General features: G+C 41.7%; 2 protein-coding genes across 7 annotated transcripts; one reads left to right on the top strand and one right to left on the bottom strand.

Moving 5' to 3' along the window:
• Positions 1-18: 18 nt before the first annotated feature.
• On the top strand, positions 19-12,481 carry clgn (calmegin). 4 transcript variants are annotated; one of them, XM_044190250.1, is made up of 15 exons: positions 19-265; positions 2,816-3,150; positions 5,415-5,488; positions 5,680-5,738; positions 6,155-6,296; positions 6,494-6,575; positions 6,869-7,061; positions 7,240-7,429; positions 7,549-7,662; positions 7,781-7,937; positions 8,269-8,484; positions 8,648-8,764; positions 8,880-9,036; positions 9,178-9,338; positions 11,075-12,481. In XM_044190250.1, the coding sequence occupies exons 2-15, from the start codon at positions 2,896-2,898 to the stop codon at positions 11,147-11,149; spliced, it is 1,992 nt and encodes a 663-aa protein (XP_044046185.1). In that variant the 5' UTR covers positions 19-265; positions 2,816-2,895; the 3' UTR covers positions 11,150-12,481. The 4 variants fall into 4 exon arrangements, with proteins under 4 accessions (XP_044046185.1, XP_044046186.1, XP_044046183.1 ...); XM_044190251.1 differs by having other exon boundaries at positions 20-265; positions 2,896-3,150; positions 9,184-9,338; XM_044190248.1 differs by having other exon boundaries at positions 21-265; positions 2,896-3,150.
• A 1,432-nt stretch (positions 12,482-13,913) lies between these two features.
• Positions 13,914-22,880, bottom strand: scoca (short coiled-coil protein a). Of its 3 annotated transcripts, none has more exons than XM_044190571.1 (4): positions 22,663-22,880; positions 17,448-17,519; positions 17,237-17,317; positions 13,914-15,843 (listed from the first exon to the last, which is right to left on the bottom strand). In XM_044190571.1, exons 1-4 carry the CDS (start codon positions 22,724-22,726, stop codon positions 15,701-15,703), a joined length of 360 nt encoding a protein of 119 aa, XP_044046506.1. In that variant the 5' UTR covers positions 22,727-22,880; the 3' UTR covers positions 13,914-15,700. The 3 variants fall into 3 exon arrangements, with proteins under 3 accessions (XP_044046506.1, XP_044046505.1, XP_044046507.1); XM_044190570.1 differs by lacking the exon at positions 22,663-22,880 and adding an exon at positions 21,699-21,825; XM_044190572.1 differs by lacking the exon at positions 22,663-22,880 and adding an exon at positions 19,129-19,392.
• Positions 22,881-23,993: the final 1,113 nt, after the last annotated feature.

Genomic DNA, 23,993 nt, shown 5'->3' with positions numbered 1-23,993 from the left:
CGCTCTCCATCTGCGCGAAATGCGCATGCCCGTTTGTAATGACTCGCTCGCAATCATCAACCGCGCACCGTTATCGGGGCCAAGCTGTCATCTACGTCCCATCTTCTCCAGCGACCAACCGTGTTTTCCCTCAATCGTACGCGGCGGGCCTCGGTGATACTTAAAGCGGGCCAAACGCACAAGATAATTTCTCTGTTTTTTTTTCCAAATCGGAGAAGCAGCTTTTCATCGAGGAATTTTCTCTGCAATTCCAAGAAGGCGCAAGGTTTGTTTGCGTGCGCTCATTCATTCTCTCCAGCCCTCCCTATGCGACATCACTGCTAATTTAGCAAGCTAACCATTGCTATCCTCTCTGCAGTCTAACAAGACATTTTCGGCCAACCTTTACTTTAAAATAAATTTTGGCCGTTTGTGTTTGGAACAACGGGGCATGTTTAATTGGTGGGGCCCCTTGTATAATCCCATTAGTTTACTAGCTAAGCTGTAAATGTTATGCTAACGTTTGCTGTTTGTGATTGGCGCGCCGTGCTAGCTAGCTAGAGGAGCAGGTGCTGCAGCCAGAGCCATTCATCTAAAAGAGTTTGGACATTGCAGTGTTCGATGGCAGCCATGTTAGCTCCACAACCCTGTCCTATGACCTTTTCTCTGTAGTTCCTATATCTGTTCAGTAATAAGCTTCTCTGACATAGTCTTAAAAATAAAACAAGAGCTTGTTGGCACTATTTAACATCAACCAGAGGCTGATACAGGATGTTACCCCAGTAACGTTACACTTGGGCTATATCTGTGATAAATAGGAGAACTGAAGCTTAATGGGAAATATAATTGGCTGCGGTTGCTGACATCCAGACAGAATAGCTAGTTGATTTTGTTAGATAAGTTAGGGAATGGCCTGTTTGGGACTTTCAGCACACACTGTAGGTAAGATAAATTACTGTCAGCTCCTTTGCCTCTAGGCTGGTTATGATGATCTTGTTTAAATAGATGTGGGGTTGAGATGACTTGTCACAGACAGTGGCAACTGTTTAGAGATACCTGGTTATAGTTTGGCCACAATTACTTTCAAGTGAGACCTTACCTATATTACTGATGGATTGACAGCAGGAAAGATATTTTCAAGATGTCACAGCAATTAATTTGCAATTACTTGCATGTTATGTCTGAATGCTGGGGGTGTATGAGCGCCACATTTCAGTTGTTGAATCCTGTCTGTGTTTAGTCAGCACGCAAGGCTAAGCTGTGATATCTGTTTCATGAGGAAATAGCCTAAAGCTGATTCACAGAAAGGCCAAAACTGGAATAATTATGTCAGAGAGCAACATTGAATTTTGCACTGGTTTATCTAAAATTGATGTAGTAACCTTTTCCGCCTCCATCCCCTCTATAGAGTTGTAACCATTGACTCAGATCACTATCCCTGACATACGTTATAGACATGTCATGTGAAACAGGAAGGCTGTGGGTTGGGATGCATTCAACCAGTAAAGGGTTTGCCTCAGACAGTTAATTTTACTGTTGAGTTTGTCATGATGTGCACACTGCAAAAGCCGTGGTAGATGACCCTCTTCATGTTAAAGCAGCTGAAACCTTCTTTAAGTACTATGCCTCTTCAGCAGTTGGGTCTTTCATAGACACAAATAAAAGTCAAAAGACAAAGAACTGGCTGACTATTCAGTTTTGACTCCTAATGTTGCTGGTTGAGAACCACTTCTGACTCATTCTTGTTAAAGTCAAGATGCCAATTCATTGAGGGCTCCCAACCATCGCCCTACTGTTTATGAATGTGACCACTTAATGTCTTGATCGGATTCTGTGCAGCAAAAAGCAACAGCCCAAAAGAATTTTTGCAATAAGTGTTTCTACTTCTGAGATGCTTTTGATTTATTTATTTTTTTTAACATATATACATGTTTTGTATATTCTCACAGAATCCATTTTCTCTTCCTGCATGGGACGTGGCCAAGATTTCTTACAAACTGTTGTGTTGCTTGCATTCAGACCAAAGATGCAAATAAACGAGCAACATCTTGATGCTTTTCAAGATAAGATGGCCCTTAATAGTGCTCTCCATTCATCATTTCTCTCATGTTTATCAGAATCCTTTTGATCCTCCTGCACTCTGATGTTAGCAAATAGAACAACAGCAGTATGGGAATTAAAGTTAATTAGGAATTAATCAAAGCGTGCCGCTGTGTTGTCTGCAGAGATGCTTTTCAATTCTGCTGCTCACAACGAGAGTGAGCAGGTGTGGCCCGATCAATAGGAGTTCATTGAAGCTGTTGTTTGGTGTAACAGATCTCTGAATTGTACCGTTATTCAGCAGAGTATCTTTTAAGGTTTGAAATGCATATTAGGACACACACAAAGATTCTAATCTGATGTATTTGCAGCTACAAATTAGGACTAGTAAGGATGCTTGGGAAAGAGGACATATTGTAAAGAGGCTAGTGGTAATTCTACAGATTTGAAAGCACAGATGTTTCTGGCATCTGTGTAGAAGGAGCCTGTCTTTATGATTTATCTGGTGGAAATGCATTACAACAGAGAAGAAGCTTAAAGGTTTTTAAAGGAAATAGTGCGACAAATGTGAGATAAGGATGTGATCTGAGGACACAGGCCCCACATCAAGTAGCACCGTGTACTAATGTGACCTCAATCTCTTTTGATTTTCTCTAACACTCACCCTCTCATTCCTCCTTCCTTTTACGCACTTGTGTTCTCTATTTATATCATTGACACCCCGTTGCTCTCCATAAATAACATCTGTCTTCTTCTCATCCCCCTCCCTCATCCTCCCATACCACGCCCTCCTCAGTCTGCTGCTCTCTGACACCCTTATCTCATACTCTGTTGTCTGCCATCACTACACCCCCTCCCTATTTTTACCCTCTACAGATGAAGTTGGACAGGGGTTGGATGTGGTGCGTGTTGCTCCTGACCTCCCTGGCTGTGGCGGCCCAGGAGAAGCAGTTGGAGGTTGATGTTTCAGACGTCGATGAAGATATGGACTTGGACGAGGAGGAATTAAAGGTTTTGATGGCAGAAGAGGAGGACGAGGACGAGGAGGCGACGGTGAATGATGAAGACCTCTCTGATGAGCCAGACACAGCGAATGGGAAGGCTGGAACAGATGCAAATGTCTCCTTCCAGGTCAGGAATGGGTCATAGGTCATGTAAAAGTCATATGTAAAACTGAAATATATCAAAAATAGTATAATCAATTAAATTTAAAGCTGAAGTGTGGAACTTTTGTCTCCCCCTTCTGGCAGTGAGAGTAATTACACAAACACTGTGGACGTGTACTTATGTTGTATGCCTACAGTGAGCTTTCCCCAAGCTGAATGCAGAGAAATTTTCACAGTTCCAAGACAATAATCCATTATTAAAGTAGAGTAAATGTAATAGTTACATAGCCTACTCCAAATATTTTACCAACCTGTTCAAGAGCAGTAACTTGACAGCTGTGTCTGCCCTCAGTCCCGTCTCTCAGCGCTCTCCAACAAGGAAAGTTGCATCATCTCTGTTCAATTTCAATTTAAGTGGCGTTATTGGCGTGACTGCATACAATACAACATTGCCAAAGCATATTAACACAAACTATACAATCATAATAAACAAAAGAAACAATTACAGCCCGACCAATTTATCAGTTAGCCAATATTATCGTCAGATATTGCCTATCTCTGATATATTGGTATCTGCGTATCTGTTATCTTTTCAGTACATTAGGCAGTAACAATGGCCAGCGTTAACATACTTGTGTTACTACAAAGCTTTTCCAGCAGAGTGTGCTGTCACCACACAGGCAAGCAGTGTAATTTAAAAGAGAAGAAGCAGCTCTCAACAACTCCCACAATACTAGCGCAATACAGCTGGTGTCATGAAATGTAACAGCCACCTCACCACCATGTTCTGTACAGACACATTACAAACACTAACAAAAAGTAACATTTGCATTTTGAACATAAGGCAGCTAACTTAACAAAGTGCTTTCAGCACTAGGCAGGGAATGCTGGGAAATGATGGCCGTCATATGGCTACAATACTCTCAGCATCGCGCAGCACATGCAGTAGAGTGCAGTGTGCACAGCTGAGCAGACGTTGTGGAGTCAAAGTGGTGTGTTTGCGGTAAATTGCTAACTAGTTTGTGAAATACATTGCTGGAAAGTTAATAAACCATAAATCCATCATTTGTCCCCTTTCAATATAACTCTAATATAACCCTCTCCCTGACAACCGTCACGTCACTCATGCTTATAACAATTGTTGTGTTAGCGAGGTAGCCAGCTATAGTTTGTCAGTCAGTAACGTTAGTAGATTGAAAGGTAAGCGTTAGAGCGTCTCTTCATCATTCTGCAGCTCAGCAGTTGACGGTGCGGTGGTGGTTTGAGTCTGTTGAGTGTTGACTTCACGCTACGTTGTTACCTAGTTGGTGAGATGCAATGCTGCCAAGTAAATAAATAACGTTTCCCCTGAACCCCCCCCCCCCCAGCGAACCATGAGTTCATGTTTGTGACCGTTACATTAACAGTGAAATATTGCTACAGATGACATGTTTTGATTAGCAAAAAAAGCATCTCTAATTGGAGTTCAATCCTTTGAAATAGTGGTTCAGAGCTGTAGCATGAATCCCATAGGTTGATAGAGTAAGTCAGAGAATATGTGGTTTAGTAGAGAGCAGTGGTGGAATGTAACTAAGTACATTTAGTACTGTACTTCAGTACAATTTAGAGGTACTTGTACTTTACTTGAGTATTTCCATGGCATTTTCTGCTACTTCAGCAATTGACTGATACCAAACAGAATACTGATGTTTATTTAGTTATTTATTTTATTTTTATTTATTCTTGATTTTCTCAGTGTTCATTTCTAGAATTGGTTGACAATGTATATTTAACATGTTAAAGAATATTTAACTTAAATATTCTTTTTAATAAAGTTATTTGTTTATGAAAGCAGCCTTCTGAGTACCTTTGCATATGAATATCGGTCCAAAATCCATACAGAAAAGGTCCGTCTATTTTCATTCAAGCTCAAAAATTCACTATATCGGTAATCTGTGAATGTTTCCTCTCTAAAATCGGTATCGGTCTCAAAAATCCCATATCAGTTGGGCTCTATAAACAATAAAACAACAATAAACATTCTCTCCCATGGACCTTTTTGTTTTTTACAGCAATGACGGATCGCGGAGCTCTCTTCATGGCTCTGGGTTTCTCCCCGCTTCTGCTGTGGTAAACCAATCATTGCTGGTTGGCTGGTTGATCAGCACTGTGTGAAGTCTTTTGGCACGGGCTTGAATGTAATGGACGTTCATTTATATGTAAAAGTCCCGCACTCTAGCTTTAAGAAGCTCTGGATTAAGAAAAAATGGCTTGCATATCAACTTCTAATTCGTGGTTTTTGTTCCACAGGTGACATACAAGACTCCTGTTCCCACTGGAGATGTCTACTTTGCAGAGACGTTTGATGATGGATCACTGGACAGGTATAGCCTGAAAAATGTACCACCAAGTGCTGCTGAAAATACAGGCTAAATATTTGATGCATGCTAGGATACATGAGCCTCGATGGTGCTGAGGATAAACTTACACAATCACTGGTTGTAGTGTGTTTGTGTGTGGGTGTTCACCTTTTCTTGTGTGGAAGCTAAGAGTTCAGGGATGTTGATCTCCACAGATGGCAGCTGTCAAAGACCGTGAAGGGAGACGCAGATGATGACGTCGCCAAATACGACGGTTTGTTGCTTTTTTTCCCCCCGTTCTGCTAATCCAGCTGTGTGACTGTGTACGAGAGCTTGTACAGAGGCACAACTTGCTGTTCTTATCTTTACCTCTCAAAGACTCTTTTCTCATGTATGATGCAAATAAGAAAGATATTTACAACGATGGTTCTTATTTTTATAGTTTTGGCCACCATCCCTATTAGTTCTGATAACACTTGGCAGCGTAATTGCTTAGATATGAGGTCACTCGGCTCAAGACACTAAAACAGTGTTTGCGATGTTCTGTTGACTACACTAAAGCAGAGACTGCAACCACACACCCCAGTAATTAAGCTGTTAAGTAAAGTAATATCATAACCCATAACAATGATAACCATGAAAATGAAACTCAGGTTGTTGAATGTCCGCCCCTCTCCTCTCCGGCTGTAGGGAAGTGGGCTGTGGAGCAGCTAAAGGAGAACAAAGTTCCAGGAGACCAGGGTCTGGTTCTCAAGTCCCGGGCCAAACACCACGCAATCGCCGCAATGCTGGACAAACCCTTTGTCTTCCAGGATGAACCTCTGGTCTTACAGTGAGTTCAAACATGCACACACACATACATTTTCTTTTTTTTTTTTCATGCAAGCGGACGTTTTCCATCAGCTACGGTGGTTAGTGGATGTATAAGTGAGTGGCTAACATCAGTTATTTGTGTTTTACAGTTAACAAAATGGAGTAAATGAATGTGACAAAGACTTGTTTACTTGTTTTGTTGTGTTCTGGTTGCAGGTATGAGGTGAATTTCCAGGATGGTATCGACTGTGGTGGAGCGTACATCAAACTGCTTTCAGCCACTGACAATCTCAATCTGGTTGGTGTACATGTTGTGATTCTACCTTACTCCATTTATAATGTGTAAAGTTTTGATTTGCACTGTAAAATGTTACTTGTGTGGCAGAAACGGCACATATACGCCATTTGCACAAGCATCTTACACTGGAGCAAGTACATAACAAACAGAAACAGAATCCAAACCCTTCAGAGCATTCCTCCTCTGTCTTGTGTATGTGTGGTAGAACTGGCAAAAAGATTGTCTGGATTTAAACAAAATAGATTTACTCTATTTACTCTTTAAATTAAATTCTTGTTTCTTCTGCCCTATAGGAGCAATTCCAAGACCGTACACCCTACACCATCATGTTTGGACCAGACAAGTGTGGCGAGGACTACAAGCTGCACTTCATCTTCCGCCACCAGAATCCTCTGAACAAAGATTTGGAGGAGAAGCATGCCAAGAGGGCCGATGTCGACCTCAAGAAGTTCTACACTGACAAGAAGACTCACCTCTACACTTTGGGTACGGAGACAATTTAAAATATATGCTTTTATATGTGTCTAAAACGTGTCTTTTATATGTAATGCCTTACGTACCACACTGAAGCATAATAACTTGCTTAATAATAATAACTGTGTTTTTAAAATGTACATTTCTCATTTTGCTCACACATTCATTCAGCATGTTTCCCTGTTGTCAGTCCTGAACCCAGACAACAGCTACGAGATGTTGATCGACCAGTCCAGTGTGAGCCGCGGCAGCCTGCTGCATGACATGGTGCCTCCAGTCAACCCACCCAAAGAGATCGATGACCCCAATGACTCCAAGCCAGAGGACTGGGACGAGAGGGCCAAGATTCCTGACCCCGAGGCTGTCAAGCCCGATGACTGGTGACTACCACCCCCATGCTAGTAGACCGTACAGATTTGTTGCAGATTGGACATGTTTAAATGTTAGGGCCTCAGTGACCTAGTCATTAATAACAAACATGGACGTGTGTGTTCGTCAGGGATGAAGATGCTCCGGCAAAGATCGATGACCCTGACGCTCTGAAGCCAGAGGGCTGGCTGGACGACGAACCAGAGTTTGTCCCCGACCCTAACGCTGACAAACCAGAAGACTGGTAAATAAACACATTCACCACAGGTCCACCCAAACAAACCCATAACCAGCATTTGAATTATGTTACAGTATTTACACTAAGGAAATGATCCAGCCTGACAGCTCTCCTCTGTGTGCAGGGACGAGGAGATGGATGGAGAGTGGGAAGCCCCGCAGATTCCTAACCCAGCCTGTGAGACGGCCCCCGGCTGTGGGGAGTGGAAGCGTCCCAAGATCAACAATCCTCAGTACAAGGGCAAGTGGAAAGCCCCTCTGGTGGACAATCCCAACTATCAGGTAACTATAACAAACTATAACTAAATCGGGTACTACCAAGCTGTTTTTGGCTTCTTAGAGTTTTATTTTACTACATGGGTTTGAAAAATCAAACTTACACACTGATATCTGATCAGGCCATTACTCTTATATTTACTGTTCCTAGTTTTAGTTTTTTTTTTTTTTTTAAACTTGAATAAGGATGTGCACACTTCAGCACTCAGCCAAAAGACAGCTTACACTCTGTTACATGCAACGCCTCTGACCTATCCTGTTGGAGAGGCTGTATGTTTGTGCATCAGCTGAAACCATCTTGTGATCTCTTCTTCCACATTCTTCGTCTTCTCCCAAGGGAGTCTGGAAGCCGCGTAAGACCGATAACCCAGACTATTTTGAGGACCTGCAGCCGTTCAGGATGACACCTTTCAGTGCTGTGGGCTTGGAGTTGTGGTCCATGACCTCGGATATCTACTTTGACAACTTCATTATCACCTCTCACAAGGAGGTGGCCGACCGCTGGGCCGCTGACAGCTGGGGGCTGAAGAAACTGGTGGCCAGCGCTAACGAGGTCAGTGTGATGTTTTGTAAGGGCAACAGGAACATAGACACATTGTCACTGTGTGCATATAATTTACCACAGGGCTGTCAGTTTCTGTGAGGGAAAGGCTCACAAATGCTCACTATTTGCTCTTGCTCTCTGGTCACTTTCCTCACCCCTCGATTCCCACCAGCCGGGAATTTTTGCCCAGCTGATGATGGCAGCAGAGGAACGACCGTGGCTCTGGGTGATCTACATATTAACAGTTGGCCTGCCTGTAGGACTGGCTGTGCTCTTCTGCTGGCCAAAGGTGCTGTGCATCTAATGAGTCATTTATTTAGTGTATGTTTCTGATCCCCGATCTATGTGGAAGCACACCAGAAAACCCTCTAAACCTGTGATCCCATCTCCTTTTTGTGTCCTAGAAATCAGATGATGACTATGTGTACAAGAAGGTGGATCTACCCCAGGCTGTTGTAGAAGAAGAGGAAGAGGAGGATGAAGAAGAAGAAGAAGAAGAGGAGGCAGCAGCAGATGAGGAAGACAAAGCAGCTGAGGCTACAGAAGGAGCTACAGCTGCAGGTTAGAGGGTCAAACACAGTACACCACACTCTTCTGTTGGTGCTGTATGGACCAGAGTATTGTACTTTCACTGCTACATTGTTCTAGAATCATATTTCTTTGTCCTCACTGTCATCACCTTTACTGTTCCTCTCTCCAAAGCAACAGAAGAAGCTGAGGAGGAGGAGGAGGAGGAGGAGGAGGAGGAGGAGGGAGCCGATGCAGGAGGTGACAATCTAGAGGGGGATGATGACGAGGAGGAGGAGGGCGAAGAGGAAAGCAAAGCTCCTGAGAGGACATTAGAAGATGAGGTTGGTGTCATTGTGAGTTATTCTTACCTGCACAGCAGCATGAGCTGATGGTGTTGGTAGATATCAGGAGTTTGTTTCACTTTACCTTGATCTTTAAAAGGTTCCATGTTATCCCATATTCATCTGGTGCAGGATAATAACTGGGTTGTCTATTATGTTTTTAAATTGTTTAATAGAATGAATACAATTTTTTTTTTTTTATCCCAATAGACTTTTTGAAGACAGATCCAGTTTTGTCTGGACAAATCCAGACATTTTTCTCTCTCAATAACAAAATGTATTGCTAATGCAAAACTTCATAGATAAAACAAGACTATTGATATGCTTACTGGAACTAAGATAAAATAAAAATACTTTTTATTCTATTTTTATTTTTTTTTTTAAAGTCAGGGTTTAAGCTTCTTTAAAATTTGCATGTCCACCTATTTCATTAAGTGACAGATCAAAATTCTATCAATATATGATTTAGGAAATTCTAACAATGCGAAATGTATGGAATGTATTTTCACATCAACATATCGACTTTCACAGCAATGACAGCAGCTATTACACATCACTCCATCTGTCAGAGTCGGTCTGTTTGTCTCAAACGTGTGAATTGGCAGCCACACTTGTTTTAACACACATGGTAGGGTAGCAGTTTTTCTCATGCTGATGTCTTAGGTTCTGAGCACAGGCCTAGAACATCATGTTTTCGTCACTGTTTCAACACTGTTAAATAAGTGCGCTGTTGTGACACAAGAAATTTGACATACTATTGAGCTCATGTAGGCCAACTGGCCCCGTGTCTGCAGGTCTTTTAATCAGTGGCGGATAGATCAATACCTAAAGAATCGATACTGCTATACGAAGTCTTGTTTTCAATATTGATACTAGCGTCAATAGGATTGATACCAAAAAAAGGATCCGTGTCACATTAGATCATGTTCTGGCCACAATATTCACCTCATTAGTTTAAAGAATTTACACAATGCACATGGTCTCATTAAAAACGGTCTTGTGTTTTAACATGCATGTGATAAAGTAATTAACAGAAAATAGTAAAAACGAATGCTTAATGTTTGGAAAATCACCCAGTGGTAATGAAAATGTATTCAGAAGTAATCAATTAATGATGCATTCACCTCATAAATCATGATACATGGCTTTCCCCTACATGAGCAGATTAGTTGCTAGAGTATCGATATCTGTATCAATATTGGTGATTTTGACTTTACTGGGTATGGGATGGGAACCCCTAGTTATTTTCATATTCCCTAAGAACACACTGTGTTTAAAAGGTTGCTAAAATGTTGCTGTTTGGTGGTGTATTGTTAAAGGGCACATTCATTTATTCGTTCATTCATGTTCTCACACTCATGGTTAGCCTGTCTCTTGTGGCCTGCAGACAACACTGAGCAGGATCATTCACTCACCTCCTTTCTGTTGAGACTATTTCATGTCTCTGACACTGTGTCCTTGTCCTAGTGAGAAATGTGCATGGTCAGGGAGTCTGGCTGCGCTTGTTTTCACTGTCAGTGATTTCACTTGTAAGAATGATCATGTATCATATAATTGTACTTGGCATTTAAAAGGTCTTAAAAATATTTAATAAAAAAAAAATTCCAGACACCCTGTAAGATGGGGCTAACTCTACACTTTTTGTTAACTAGTTGGTCATGTGGTAAATGCAAGAATGATGTTTTATGTCTCATCCATTAAATTGAGCTTTTTCTTGCTCTTTATTTCATTCGCATTCCGGCCCGCAGCCGAAGGAGGGAGGAGACGTCACCGAAGAGAGCCACAAACAAGCTGTGAGAAAGAGGAGGGTACGGAAGGACTGAAGAGTCTGCGCGCCTACTGTCTCCTTTCTCACCCGATGTGGAGGAGGTGGAAGGGCCGTCTCTGCTGCTGCTCCCCCCTCTCCGAGCGGAGCAGCATGTATTTCCTCCAAACCACCTGGTAGCCTGCAGTCACCCCGGCTGCCCCATCCACGTCTCCTCCATCCCTCGGCTGCACCCATCACAGGTCCGCAGTCTCCCAATCCACACCCTGCATCGCCCCTCCTCTCCCCTCCTTCTGTCTGCTCATTGAACTATCAGATGAATCCCCTGGAGATTTTCTGCATTTAGCTGTTTTCCCTCCTTCATCCTGAGCTTCCACGCTTTCTTCATCCTTCCTCTCCCCTCTAAGCAACTGCTGTCGAAATGCCTGTCAGCCTAAAAAAGCCCTGCCTCTTCCACCTCTGTTCCCGTTCACCCCGTCTCTGCTGTCAGTCTTCTCTCTGAATATTTGCCATCATAGATCTACCACTCTGTCTCCTCTGAGAGTGAAGGCAGCAGAGAGCGTCTGCACTGCTGTCAGTTGTTCATACCATTTTACAGCATATCATAGGGGCTACATTTATTCTCGTGTCCTTCGTTTTAAAGAACAAGTTCAAGGACGCAGTTTGACAAAGTTCCTTCCTTGTTTGAAATTGTTCGGGTTTCCAGAACAGGCCAGGAGGAGAGGACGCCAGGCTGCGAGGAAATGCTGTTTGAGATGTTACTGCGGTGTCAGGACTTTTCAGCTGATAAGTTGCCTCAGCTTAGGATAAAATGTTTACCTCTTTAAAAAAAATGGATGTTCTGTTTAGATTTTACGTAGTTTGTGAGGAGCATCAGTTACTTTTGTGTGTTTTTTACTAAGTTATAGCAATTTAAGAACTGAGGATCAGCACTGATAACCCTATTTATTGGTTTGTTTTTAAATTGGTTTATGCCAGTATGAATAAAAATTTAATAATGGTGTTTTGAGTGACTTGAGGCAATTTTCTTAAATATGATCAGCCACTGATGTGCTTATTCAGTCTGAAGCTTATTCGGTCTGTTTGAAATGCTTTACCTTAGTAAAGTCTATAATCAAAACACTCACTTTCTCAGCGCTTGCAGCAAAAATAGGTAATTTTGAATGCCTTGGCCATTAGTTGTCAATAAGACAGACTAAATGTGTGGGTCTCTGCTGTTGGAAAGCTGTGGATGCTAATTTATTTGTTTTATATTATTGTCTCAAGCTTTTGTAGTTCATGTTCTTGCCAGATGCTGGCAGATATCTCTGTTAACATTTGTTTGCAAATTGTACATTGCTCTTGAAAATAAAACTATTTAATAAAAAAAAAAAACAACCTTTTGTTAGAAGTCTGATCAAATGAGGCACATTATTTCCTTCATTTTGGAGTGATTTTGATTTATTTTCTCTTGCTCGCCTGTCATCTGACAGATGACGTACAGTGGTATGAAAAAGTGTTTGCCCCCTTCCTGATTTCTTATTTTTTTGCATGTTTGTCACACTTAAATGTTTCAGATCATCAAACAAACATAAATATTAGTCAAAGATAACACAAGTAAACACAAAATGCAGTTTTTAAATAAAGGTTGTTATTATTAAGGGAAAACAAAATCCAAACCTACATGGCCCTGTGTGAAATAGTGATTGCCCCCTAAACCTAATAACTGGTTGGGCCACCCTTAGCAGCAACAACTGCAATCAAGCGTTTGCCATAACTTACAATGAGTCTTTTACAGCGCTGTGGAGGAATTTTGGCCCACTCATGTTTGCAGAATTGTTGTAATTCAGCCACATTGGAGGGTTTTTGAGCATTGACTGCCTTTTTAAGGTCATGCCACAGCATCTCAATAGGATTCAGGTCAGGACTTTGACTAGGCCAATCCAAAGGCTTCATTTTGTTCTTCTTCAGGCATTCAGAGACCCACAACAACATCCAAAGAACTGCAGGCCTCACTTGCCTCAGTTAAGGTCAGTGTTCATGACTCCACCATAAGAAAGACACTGGGCAAAAAAACAGCCCCAGACCATCACACTACCACCACCATATTTTACTGATGGTATGATGTTCTTTTTCTGAAATGCGGTGTTACTTTTACATCAGATGTAATGGGACACACCTTCCAAAAAGTTCAACTTTTGTCTTGTCAGTCCACAGAGTCTTTTCCTAAAAGTCTTGGGAATCAAGATGTTTTCTGGCAAAAATGAAACGAGCCTTAATGTTCTTTTTGCTCAGCAGTGGTTTTTGTCTTGGAACTCTGTCATGCAGGCCCTTTTTGCTCAGTCTCTTTCTTATGGTGGAGTCATGAACACTGACCTTAACTGAGGATAGTGAGGCCTGCAGTTCTTTGGATGTTGTTGTGGGTCTCTGAATGGCTGAAGAAGAACAAAATGAAGACTTTGGAGTGGCCTAGTCAAAGTCCTGACCTGAATCCTATTGAAATGCTGTGGCATGACCTTTAAAAGGCAGTCAATGCTCGAAAACCCTCCAATGTGGCTGAATTACAACAATTCTGCAAAGATGAGTGGGCCAAAATTCCTCCACAGCGCTGTAAAAGACTCATTGTAAGTAATCGCAAACGCTTGATTGCAGTTAGGTTTAGGGGGCGATCACTTTCAAAAAGGGCCATTTTGTGGTTACATGTTATCTTTGACTAATATTTAAATTTGTTTGATGATTTGAAACATTTAAGTGTGACAAACATGCAAAAAAAAAAAGAAATCAGGAACGGGACAAACACTTTTTCACACCACTGTAGGTGACAAAAGACCCAGAGAAAGGAGTGGTCTTAGGTTTTTATTAAAACAAAAATGTTTAAAGGCAAAGGTGCAGGTACCAGGGGGTGTGTAGGTAGGGCATATTCAGCATGCCAGAAAGAAATTAATGAAATACTACTGTACAACTATTCATAAATATCAAAATAAGAAAAAGATTACAGCATATACAGTTTATAGCCTAATAATATTACCAGTTCCCCCCATTTTTAAACACCACCACAGTCATCTGATGTTTAGACATTAATTACCGCTTTCCAGACATTATTGAACTGGATACTTCAGTTTAAAAAAAAGAATACAAATTTGTTAAGATTGCATTACTTTTCATCTCCGCCTTCCACCCTCTGTCCTTTTTTCTTTTTATCTGAGGCAGCTGCAGTCTTGGAGGACACTCCCTCCACTCTGCCGTCTGACGACATCAGCACATTTACGGTCAAACCCATCCTCTAGCAGGTGATGTATTCCAGGCCTGGCCAAATGGATCAATAGCACTCAAGGCCTCTTTACTGCTTTTGTTCTTGCAGTTCAAGGGGAAAGCATGTCTTGCTTCCCACCTCACCTCTTCCTTGTGTCATCTGGCCCGTTCAGTCCCCCTCCCCCGTGGACATTACTGGTTAAGGACACAAAATGTAATAATGCAGGGTTTGTATGTGACAGAGCCCTGCTGCATTTATGACCCTACCATTTCCTCTCTCGCTCTTACATTACTCTTTGGGCCACACCACTCATTTATGACATGATCAATTGAAAGGGTTACAAATACTTTAAGTACAGAAAGAAAATCTTTGATTTAAAAATCAACCACTTGCAATAAAAACATTACTGATGTTAGTTAAGACCTACACTTTTATGGAGTGCTAGTTTACACAACTTTTAGTTTCTCTGTGCTTTTACTTACATTGTTGCTGAGCTCTCAATGGTACCTATATGTATCCACCTCCTAGTGTTAAGAGTTCTCAGTAGCTAGTTTTCAGTCTGTAATTCAGTGATTATTGATTTAATGACATTTCATTAGATATACTGAACTGTCAAACAGAAAGAAACTCATTCAAGAAGTGTATTACTCATACATGCGATCCAAATACATTTTTCATTCTCAGTAATACTGTTCAGTTTGCTTTTAAATGGAAGAATACAGTCGTGCTTTATAAAGACAGATATGATGACATCCAAGACCAAAAACTCAGATGCAACTGACGTAGAAAATACTTTACAAAAATAAATAATAAAATAAACCAGTGTTGAAAATGAGGTTCATGGTCAAACAGTATTTGTCGCCCAATTACTAGTAAGTTTGAGACGGGAACACTGTGTCAGAAAGTTGGGAAAACCACAGAAAATCAGAATTGTTCTCGAACAGAAAACCAAGAAGGGTAAAACAGCAGTTATTTAGAATTATTTTACACATACTACATTGACAGAGAGCATTAAGAAGAAACTTAAGGTACAAATTACCCTTAACCACTTCATGTACATATTCTGGTTCTGTTTTTGTGTTAGTGATTAAAGGGTGATGTCTACCTCGTCTGTAATGTAGAGAGGAAGCTGTTGCAAAACAGACCTGGGCCAGACTAACATTAAATTGATCTATTTCTGAGCCAGCGGGACACGTGACAAAGTCAATTTATGTGTTTGATTTTTAAATTGTTAGTTTTTGACTCCGGTAAGTGAGCTCTAACGGTTACAGAAAACACCCAGGTCTGCTGAGAAAACAAACCCCTCTCCATGTCTCCATGGTGGGTTTTCTCTCCCAGCTGCTGGCCTGGGTCTGCAGGTGTTTCCCGAAGGGTACTTCACTTCCGTTTGCTCTTGGTGTCGGTGGTCTGGAAGACGCTGGAAGCTGACATGAGGTTCTCGATGTACTGACCAAGGACCTGGTTCTCAGACTTTAACTTGAGGTTCTCCTCCTTGACTGCGTCGACCCGCGCTGACAAGTCTGATACAAACATAAGAATGGGAAGCTAAAACCAGTGATATCAACTTACCCTGTCTTAGACTTTATCTACTATTCAGGAGGTCCCCCCCCGGCTAATTCAACAAAATAAACGTGGCCCAACCTCGTAAGCTGTGAAGAAGGAGGTATTATCTCAAGAGGTGGATCCACGGGAGTTGACGCAAGAGTCGTATATTTAACTGTATTCAGTCTGTCCATACCTGCTGGGTAGCTAACGCTAGCTTGCCAGCTGTTTGCAGATATAAGGCCGATGTCAAGAAACACAAACAGCAGGCACAGATGTATTAGTGTGCAGCCTTTTCTGCTCTATCTGTGCTAAAACTAATTATTAAACTGGATGTCTGTGATGTACTGAGTTTAAAGGGGCAGTTCACCCCAAAATAAAAAATACATATTTCTCCTCTTGCCTGTAGTGCTGTTTATCCATCTAGATTGTTTTGGTGTGAGTGTCCGAGCTTTGGAGATATCGGCCTTAGAGATGTCTGCCTTTTTTGAATATAATGGGACTATATGACACTCAGCTCAAAGCGCCAAAAAAATACATTTGAAAAACTCAACAGCAATGTCGGTTTCCAGAAATTGTGACCCGGTTACTCGAGGTAATCCACAGTTTTGTTGTGAGCAGTTTCGTGTAGGAACTATTTTCTTTTTACCGATAGTTCCTACATGAAACTGCTCACAACAAATCTGTGGATTATCTTGAGTAACTGGGTCACAATTTCTATTCGATTAAAGTTGAAAAAGGCTCAGTTCTTAGCTTTCCTAAACATTTTTCTTGATAAGAGAAAGCTACCTTTGGTTGGTTGATGACATTTAGCCAAGTGTAACTGTTTTGGCCATCAAGTTACGTAACTCAGAGCACCGTTTACAGATACAAAACTGAATTCACAGCAAATTCTTTTCGTCTTTTAAAAAACATTTTTCAGGTTCCCAACTATCACTGCGTCTACTGGGAAAAATCTGCCATCCACTGGACAAAACCTTGTGTTTCTATGCGTGGTGTTTGTGAATGTGGAAAAGAGATGGAGAGAGTATAAGAGAGGTAGAGTGAGTGCATTAGCACAGGACTATATCAAGACAGCAGAGTGGCTGATGCGAGGAACAACAGAGAGAAAAGAGCAGCAGCACAGGGAGAAGAATCCAGTGTTTTAAAACTTCATTCTCAAAAGGCATTAAAGACAGATGTTTTGGTGGGGAGGAAAGAACGAGTGTTTGGGGCCTACTAATGTCAAGGGACTTCAAAAATAAAATTGTAAGATAATCAGAACATATGGACAGCTGTTGTTGACTTTACTAACCAGCGGTGCAATTTCCCCATCCTGGGGAAGACACAGTAAAAATAAAGTTGTGTGTGTGAGTAATATGTGTGTGTTACCTTCCAGTGTGTGCTGAAGTTCCAAAACTTGATTTATTAACCTCGTCTTCTCCTCCATCTCCACCTGGTTCTCCATGTCTCCTGAAATGGACACAAACACTGATGCTATTTACATACAATTACAGCACATTATCTCATCATTACTACATGATGCCACCCTCAGACATAAATTGTTTCACATAAATTGTTTCTTGCATGTAAGCAGACGCACCATCTATGTCACAGTTCATGATGAAAAGCTCGTTCTCCTGTTTAGAATACAGGGCTGCGGATCCACTGTCCACTGTAAAAGAGAAAGAACAGAGACAATGTTGTAACATGACGAATATTTCTAAAGCCAGCTGAGATTCCTGCTCTTATCTGCTTCTCTGTTCATATAGAGAACAGCAAATACTGGGGCGTCAGGGTTTCCCCGGGACATTGTTAAGTCGAGGTGGGAAGCCACCCAGATCCTGACACATCTTGTGTTTTGATCAAATTAGTTAGTAGATGATGGCCTAAATAACAGTCACTATAGTCATGTGTTATTTCCAGGGAATTAAATTAGCACCTGCCAAATACAGGGTAAATGTTGAAAATTTCAGGTCAACTGGGGAGATTTTCTTATATTAATAAAAAGTTGTTGTTTTTTTTTAAAGCAATTCTTAAGTTAAGAATAGTCAGGGGTTAAGGTTACATGATATATTCTACATGTCTACTGTCAGGTACCACAATTCTAAAGTGTTCTAGTAGATGTGAGAAGTGGCACACAAAAAAAAAAAAACCACAATATGTTGCAAAACATGATTCCTGTTAAGTTTACAGCAAGTCTAAGTCATTAAGCGTTGTCAGCTAAGAAATGCAGATACATCTGACAGCTGTGTAAACAGAGTTTAGGCATGTTATCCCTGCCTGCTGAGGGTGATAGTAGCTGGTTGGGAGCAGACACCGCACCCAGGGCCAGGGTGTGAGATGATGTGGGTGTGCTGCCTACTGCTGACCTGCAAAAGTATCACTGAAATGGCTGTTATGAGCCAAACGCTTCTTTGGATATGGGTAGACTTTTCTGTGTCTGTCTACTTTCCAACAATCTAATTTGCAGTTATATTGCCACTACAGCCACAAATAAACGAGCGATTAACGCCAAATTACAGTGAAGTGAAGAAATCAACGTTAGTCCAGCACATCAAATCTCCCTTTCAGAGCCACAGTTGTGTTATCGGACAGCCACCCTGTTTGTTAAAGTCCAACTACTCATATTCTGGCCTTTCCTTGCTCATCATTTCGCCTTTCACGTAGATGGGTCATCTTCCATCTCCGTCGCGAATCGCTGGTCCTTCACTAGCTTGGCAAGACTCTGCTGTACCTCAGTCCGGTGTCCGTAAACAGAGAATGAGCCATCTCCATAACAAAGCCCGAAAACGCGTGGGCATCGTTGCTAAACTTGCAAACATGTTATCACATCTAGTATAAAGCCGTGGGTTGATCAACGTGAAGGCTGTCATCAACATTTTGGGCAAAAATTGGCTAAAATTAAGCAGATAACGTGTCCGGTAATGGATGCATGTAACTAACATTAGCTTAGTTAGCTATGTAACGTTAAGTTCAATAGCTTTGTGGCTTGCTACGCCAACGGAGCTGTAACATAACATAACTACTTCCACACCAAATGCGAGGTTAGTGTCTCACCAGAAGCAACCGAAACTCAACTGTCTAGTTAGCTAGTCTCTTATTTAGAAGCGACTCTGTGATAAATACATTTCAGTGTGCGAACGGACATCGGCCGGAGTGCTGCTAACTGTTACAAGCTAACGGCTGCTGCTAGCTAGCGTTAGCTTCAAATGGAAATGGAAAAGGGATTCAGCTACTCATTTTACACAAAACAACTAGCACACGTCGGCGTTGAAACTCACCCAAAGCAAGAAATGTCTTCTCCGTGTAGCGGAGTTATACCCTTTAAACAGACTAGAGGCTCTGTGGTGGTGGTGATGATGATGAGGAGGAGGATGATGATGATAGCTGGTACTTCACCCATCAACATCGTCATCAGACGTCACTGTGAGTACGTGACCACACCAACCGACTGGGGGGGAGGGCAACTACTGCGCGCACACACACACACACTTGCTGCAGTCGTAACAGATGCTCAGGCATTCAGTCATTCCCCCTGGTAGCAAATCACATACACAAGACAGTCATAGCAGCAGTTGGCAATGAAAACCTGACCCTCCCCACCAGTCTTTAGTGTGTGTTTGTGTTTGTTTTTGTGCATCTAGCTCTCTTTCTGTCCATCTGTCTGTATGTATGCATGGAGTAGTTGCCGGCCGGAGTGAACATTAAGAGATACATGTCTGTGTGTGGTATCCCTGCAGCCTCCGCGCTGGGCCCCTGCTCGCTCTGAGGAGTCCATATGCTGCTGCTTGTCAGCCAAACTAAACCCTGGGGACACTGCTGCTTCAGCCAACAGCCTTCTATGGCCAGTCTACTCTCGCTCCATCTTTGCCTCACCCTCTCTTTTGCTTTCTTGCTGTGTGTGTTTCCCAAACTCTGTGAGATAGCTGAAAGTGCCAACCTACTAACATTTCTAAATATGTAGCCTACTTTCCAACTCTTTCTGAATGACTGATGAATTTATCAGTGACAAAGCTATGAGTAAACACATTAGGAACCCAAGCTATAATCAATTTGCAAGTCAAGATTTAGGGTCTGCAAAGGAGATTTGTGAGGAGAAAAATGTTTTGGCCCCCCAGACCCAGACTACATCTCACAAGCTCAGTTTTCACCACTGTTTTTAAGAGAGCATCCAGTGGATCAAGTCAGACCAACCAGAGAGCCATGGAAAGCACATAACATGTCCAAATTCCTAAAGGCCCACTTACTTGCTTTTTTCAACCGCATCTCACATCTAATGATAAAGTTGCCACCATGACAACTGTCAACCATCACCAGGGCAGTTGTCCATCGAGGAAACTCCATCATTTGATGAAGAGCTATGGAAAAAGTAAGTGTAATTACTTACACTTGGCTAAGTAATTTACAAGTGGGTCAAATTAGTTATGATTATTTTACTTGTTGAACAGCGGCCCCCGTGGCCAATATGAATGAAATTAACACATTACGAGATAATGAAAAATGCTAAAATGTAACAGTAGCACAAACAGTAGTTTGCTAACATTAGCCACCATAAGCTAGTGGTCATACTAGAGCAAGTACTGTAAGGCTACGGAGGCAAAACCAGAGCGTATAAAATTGAGCAGGCGTGTGTTTTATTGCTTATGAAATTGTTTATTTGTAAGGGGAAGGTTGTATTTATTCTTCTTTAAGAAGAAGTTAGAAGTAAGTGGTTGCTTGTAGCGATGAACCGACAGAAAATGACCCCCTTAATCTGCAGCTCCCCTCGGCTCTACTCAGCTTTATAGCGAGTTTCAGCTCATTGTTTAGCTGTCCAGCCTAAACTTTACTGTTCTGGTTCACTATCACCGCTCTTATAGTGTCGTTTTAACCCGCAGCAGGCAGTTGTTTTCAACTAAAAAGCTCTAAAAAAAAAAAAACCCACTGTACACTACCTGCTCAGCACCAAACAGCAGACTTAGCCACTCAGTGAACATAGTGGAGCATTTAGCAGCTAAAGAGGCAGATGTTTCCCTCAGGAGTTGGTAGAGACCAAAAACAGAGCTAAATGAAAATTGGACTTCCATTCATCAGGTGGTCAGAAACACGACTCCAAATGAAAGCTAATGTTGCTCCATATCTGATGGAAATAATAAGTCCAACATATCAACTTAAAATGTGATGATATGTCAGTGTGTCCACAGTTTATTTCTGCTGCCCCCAAGTGGTCGAAAATCAGCTGTTGGTTGAAACTAAACGTTATTAATATGGGATTTTGATGGATAGTTTCAGAGATAATTTGACATTTCCACAACAACTATATTTTCTACTTTGAACATTTTAAACAAAGCCAAATGTGATGGCCTAATTAGTGGAGTGGATGCTCAGTATAGGTGTGAGAAGGGTTCATTTGGATTGAACGAAGGACAGAACTCTCAGTTATGAGTTTACATGAAATGACGTGTGTTCCAAGCAAATGCCTGTAAAGCCTTTGCAAAACAAATTTTCTATGTTTTGTGTGCCCCCAGTTCAAACTTTCCACTTAACCCCTCGTATTGTTTCCAGCGGTTCTAACATGCCCATATCTGGCTGCTGGGGTCAAGGCGGGATTAACCAACCAGGCTGACAAATGATTGCACATTTGTTTGAATTGCAATATTATTTCATCTTTCGGTCATGTCTTGCACGGGACCATATAACCACTTATCCTCAGAGGGTGGTGGCTGGAGCTGATCCCAGCTGACACTGGGCGAGAGGCGGGGTACACCCTGGACAGGTCGCCAGTCGATCACAGGGCTGACGCATAGAGACAGACAACCATTCACGCTCACAGTCACATCTACGGGCAATTTAGACCGCCAATTAACCTAACCTGCATGTCTTTGGATTGTGGGAGGAAGCCGGAGAGAACCCACGCAGGCACAGGGAGAACACGCAAACTCCACACAGATTCTTGTTGCAGCCTCCAAACATGTTATGGTCATGATTCTTGCCATTCTTGTTCTCAAAAAAAAACAACAACAACAAAAAAACAGACTGCTAAACATAAGAGGTTTAGGATCACTTCATGCACATTCAAATGCTTAATGTTTGTTTCATTGTATTGAAGATGTTGGTCACTCACAAATCAATAGGTAATGGATAGTTGTTGATACAACGCTGAAGAATGTGTAAGTGCTTACTGTAAGACACACAGTAAATGGATACTGTTAATTCATATAGTAAGGATTTAGATCAGGAAGGGATTATTCCCCATGGTAAATCACGACTTCTTAACATTTTGTCCTCATAATCAAGTTTAGTAAGGACAATTACTGTGTGTGTGTGTGTGTGTGTGTGTGTGTGTGTGTGTGTGTGTGTGTGTGTGTGTGTGTGTGTGTGTGTGTGCGCGCACAAATGTCTATTAGATATGCAGTGAATACCATAAACAAAGCGATGCAGCTTTGGAAGGAGCCACGCCTCAGTGCCATCAAAGCACAACACACCAACATAACCACTCTGGTTTAATGAGCTGTATGGTTCTGCCTCATTGCCCTTTGTTCAGTCACATACTTGTAACAACTGCTTTAACTGTCATTTACAAAAGAAAACAGAAGTATATAATGAAATGACAAGTTTGATTTAAGGGGTAGATTTTTTGACAGTCTCAGCAAATAGTCACTTGACACTTGAAGAGCATGTTTCATATTTACAACACAAATGTGTCCTCAGCTGCAGATAATAGGGAACTGTACTGCTGTTTGTTTTGTGCACATAAAAAAAAATTGAAGGCCAGAAAAGGGCTAACTTTGCAAAAAAAAGACCAAAACAATAGCTGAATTATCCAGAGGCTTTACCTGTGTCGTCTGCCAGAGAGATGTTAGTGAACGTCCCATCATCCTCATCCACCTTGGCCTCCATGGCCCGAGCCTCCCTTTCTTCTTCCAGCTTGGTTTCCTTTTTATTTTTACCTCACAGAATCATTCATCAGTGTCTGAGCGTTCCAGCATTTGTCACTTTCTCCTTTTGTTTAAACTTTGCTCTTGTTTCTTCTCTCTTACGCTCTACTTGTCGTTTGGCCCTGCCTCCACAAACACCTGCTTCCTGAATCATTCACATCGTCACGGTTACCTGCCCTACCTGACTGGTGGCTCAGGTTACAGTGCTGTCGTGGGAATGGGTCGCCATGGCGACAACTGGATCAAAAAACGAGACAGACCGCCCCAGCAGGAAAACTATCAGGGGTCAAAGTTCAAGTCCCAGTCTGCTCACGTGAAAGGTTGCCATAAAGACGGCACACACACAGGAGTGGAGGCACACACTTGGTCACACTGACCTGAAAAGAGAGTGTGTGTTGTTAATGATGTCAGATGGTCCATCGTTTTGCTTTATCTGCTGTTTTTCTTCCATTTTGCACGAAAACCAGAACGTCACAAATCTGAGGTGCTGTAAGACATACAGCACAGTATGAATCAGTTATTTGCCACGATTATTCATGTGTTTTAATTCACCTAATTAGACAATGCCTCAGTGCAGCGTTGACCTAAAATGACATGAATGGGAAAGCGGTTTCATTAGATCTGTGGGAGCAGCCTGCACTCTGGTGGTTACTGTTGAACACTGCAGATCAGTGACAAGCAACAGAGACTCCATCATGTTCCATCTGGAGAGCAGCCTGCAGTGACGGTGCACTTTACACACACGCATACAGCAAAGAGGAAGACCTGAGGCTTTCATGGTCTAGAGCTTTATGTTAACCTTAAACCACTGATATTAGACAGCATGATTCTGAAAAATATTAGAGCAAGTTAAACATTTACATTTTTTTTAGAGGTACTTATTTTAGATATCTTCATTATATTATGCAGCAACTGCAGACAAAAATACTTCAAAAAATCCTATAGTTGTACCACAGGAGATAAAAGAGGTCCTACAACATAATGCAAAAGAACCACATAAACTAAGTCTTGATTTTGTAAACTGTGGTTTGACAAAAAAAAAAAACCTCAGAAGACAAGTGCTCCTTAAAGATTTTGTTCTAATACAAGTGGCAAGGACTGGAAATACCATGTAAATTATAACATAATAATAAACAAGAGAAGCACACTCTACGTCAAGTCTAGGTCAGGTCTAAATCAAATCGGGTATTTAAGTCTAGCCAGCTGAAAATGACTACTTACACACCGTG

This window comes from Siniperca chuatsi, linkage group LG3, assembly GCF_020085105.1.
Source record: "Siniperca chuatsi isolate FFG_IHB_CAS linkage group LG3, ASM2008510v1, whole genome shotgun sequence".
In the NCBI taxonomy this organism is placed as follows: domain Eukaryota; kingdom Metazoa; phylum Chordata; class Actinopteri; order Centrarchiformes; family Sinipercidae; genus Siniperca; species Siniperca chuatsi.
The sequence above is the reverse complement of the archived record's forward strand: the minus strand, read 5'-3'. Positions and strand labels throughout refer to the sequence as shown.

Excerpts from the sequence above, each read along its gene's own strand:
- clgn (XM_044190250.1), top strand. The coding sequence starts at position 2,896 with ATGAAGTTGGACAGGGGTTGGATGTGGTGCGTGTTGCTCCTGACCTCC. Across the intron at positions 6,576-6,868 it reads CCACTGACAATCTCAATCTG|GAGCAATTCCAAGACCGTAC; the intron begins GTTGGTGTACAT and ends TCTGCCCTATAG. Across the intron at positions 8,765-8,879 it reads TGCTCTTCTGCTGGCCAAAG|AAATCAGATGATGACTATGT; the intron begins GTGCTGTGCATC and ends TTTGTGTCCTAG.
- scoca (XM_044190570.1), bottom strand. The coding sequence starts at position 21,822 with ATGGCAAGAATCATGACCATAACATGTTTGGAGGCTGCAACAAGAATC. Across the intron at positions 17,520-21,698 it reads CACAATCCAAAGACATGCAG|TGGACAGTGGATCCGCAGCC; the intron begins GTTAGGTTAATT and ends TCTCTTTTACAG. Across the intron at positions 17,318-17,447 it reads CATGAACTGTGACATAGATG|GAGACATGGAGAACCAGGTG; the intron begins GTGCGTCTGCTT and ends TGTCCATTTCAG.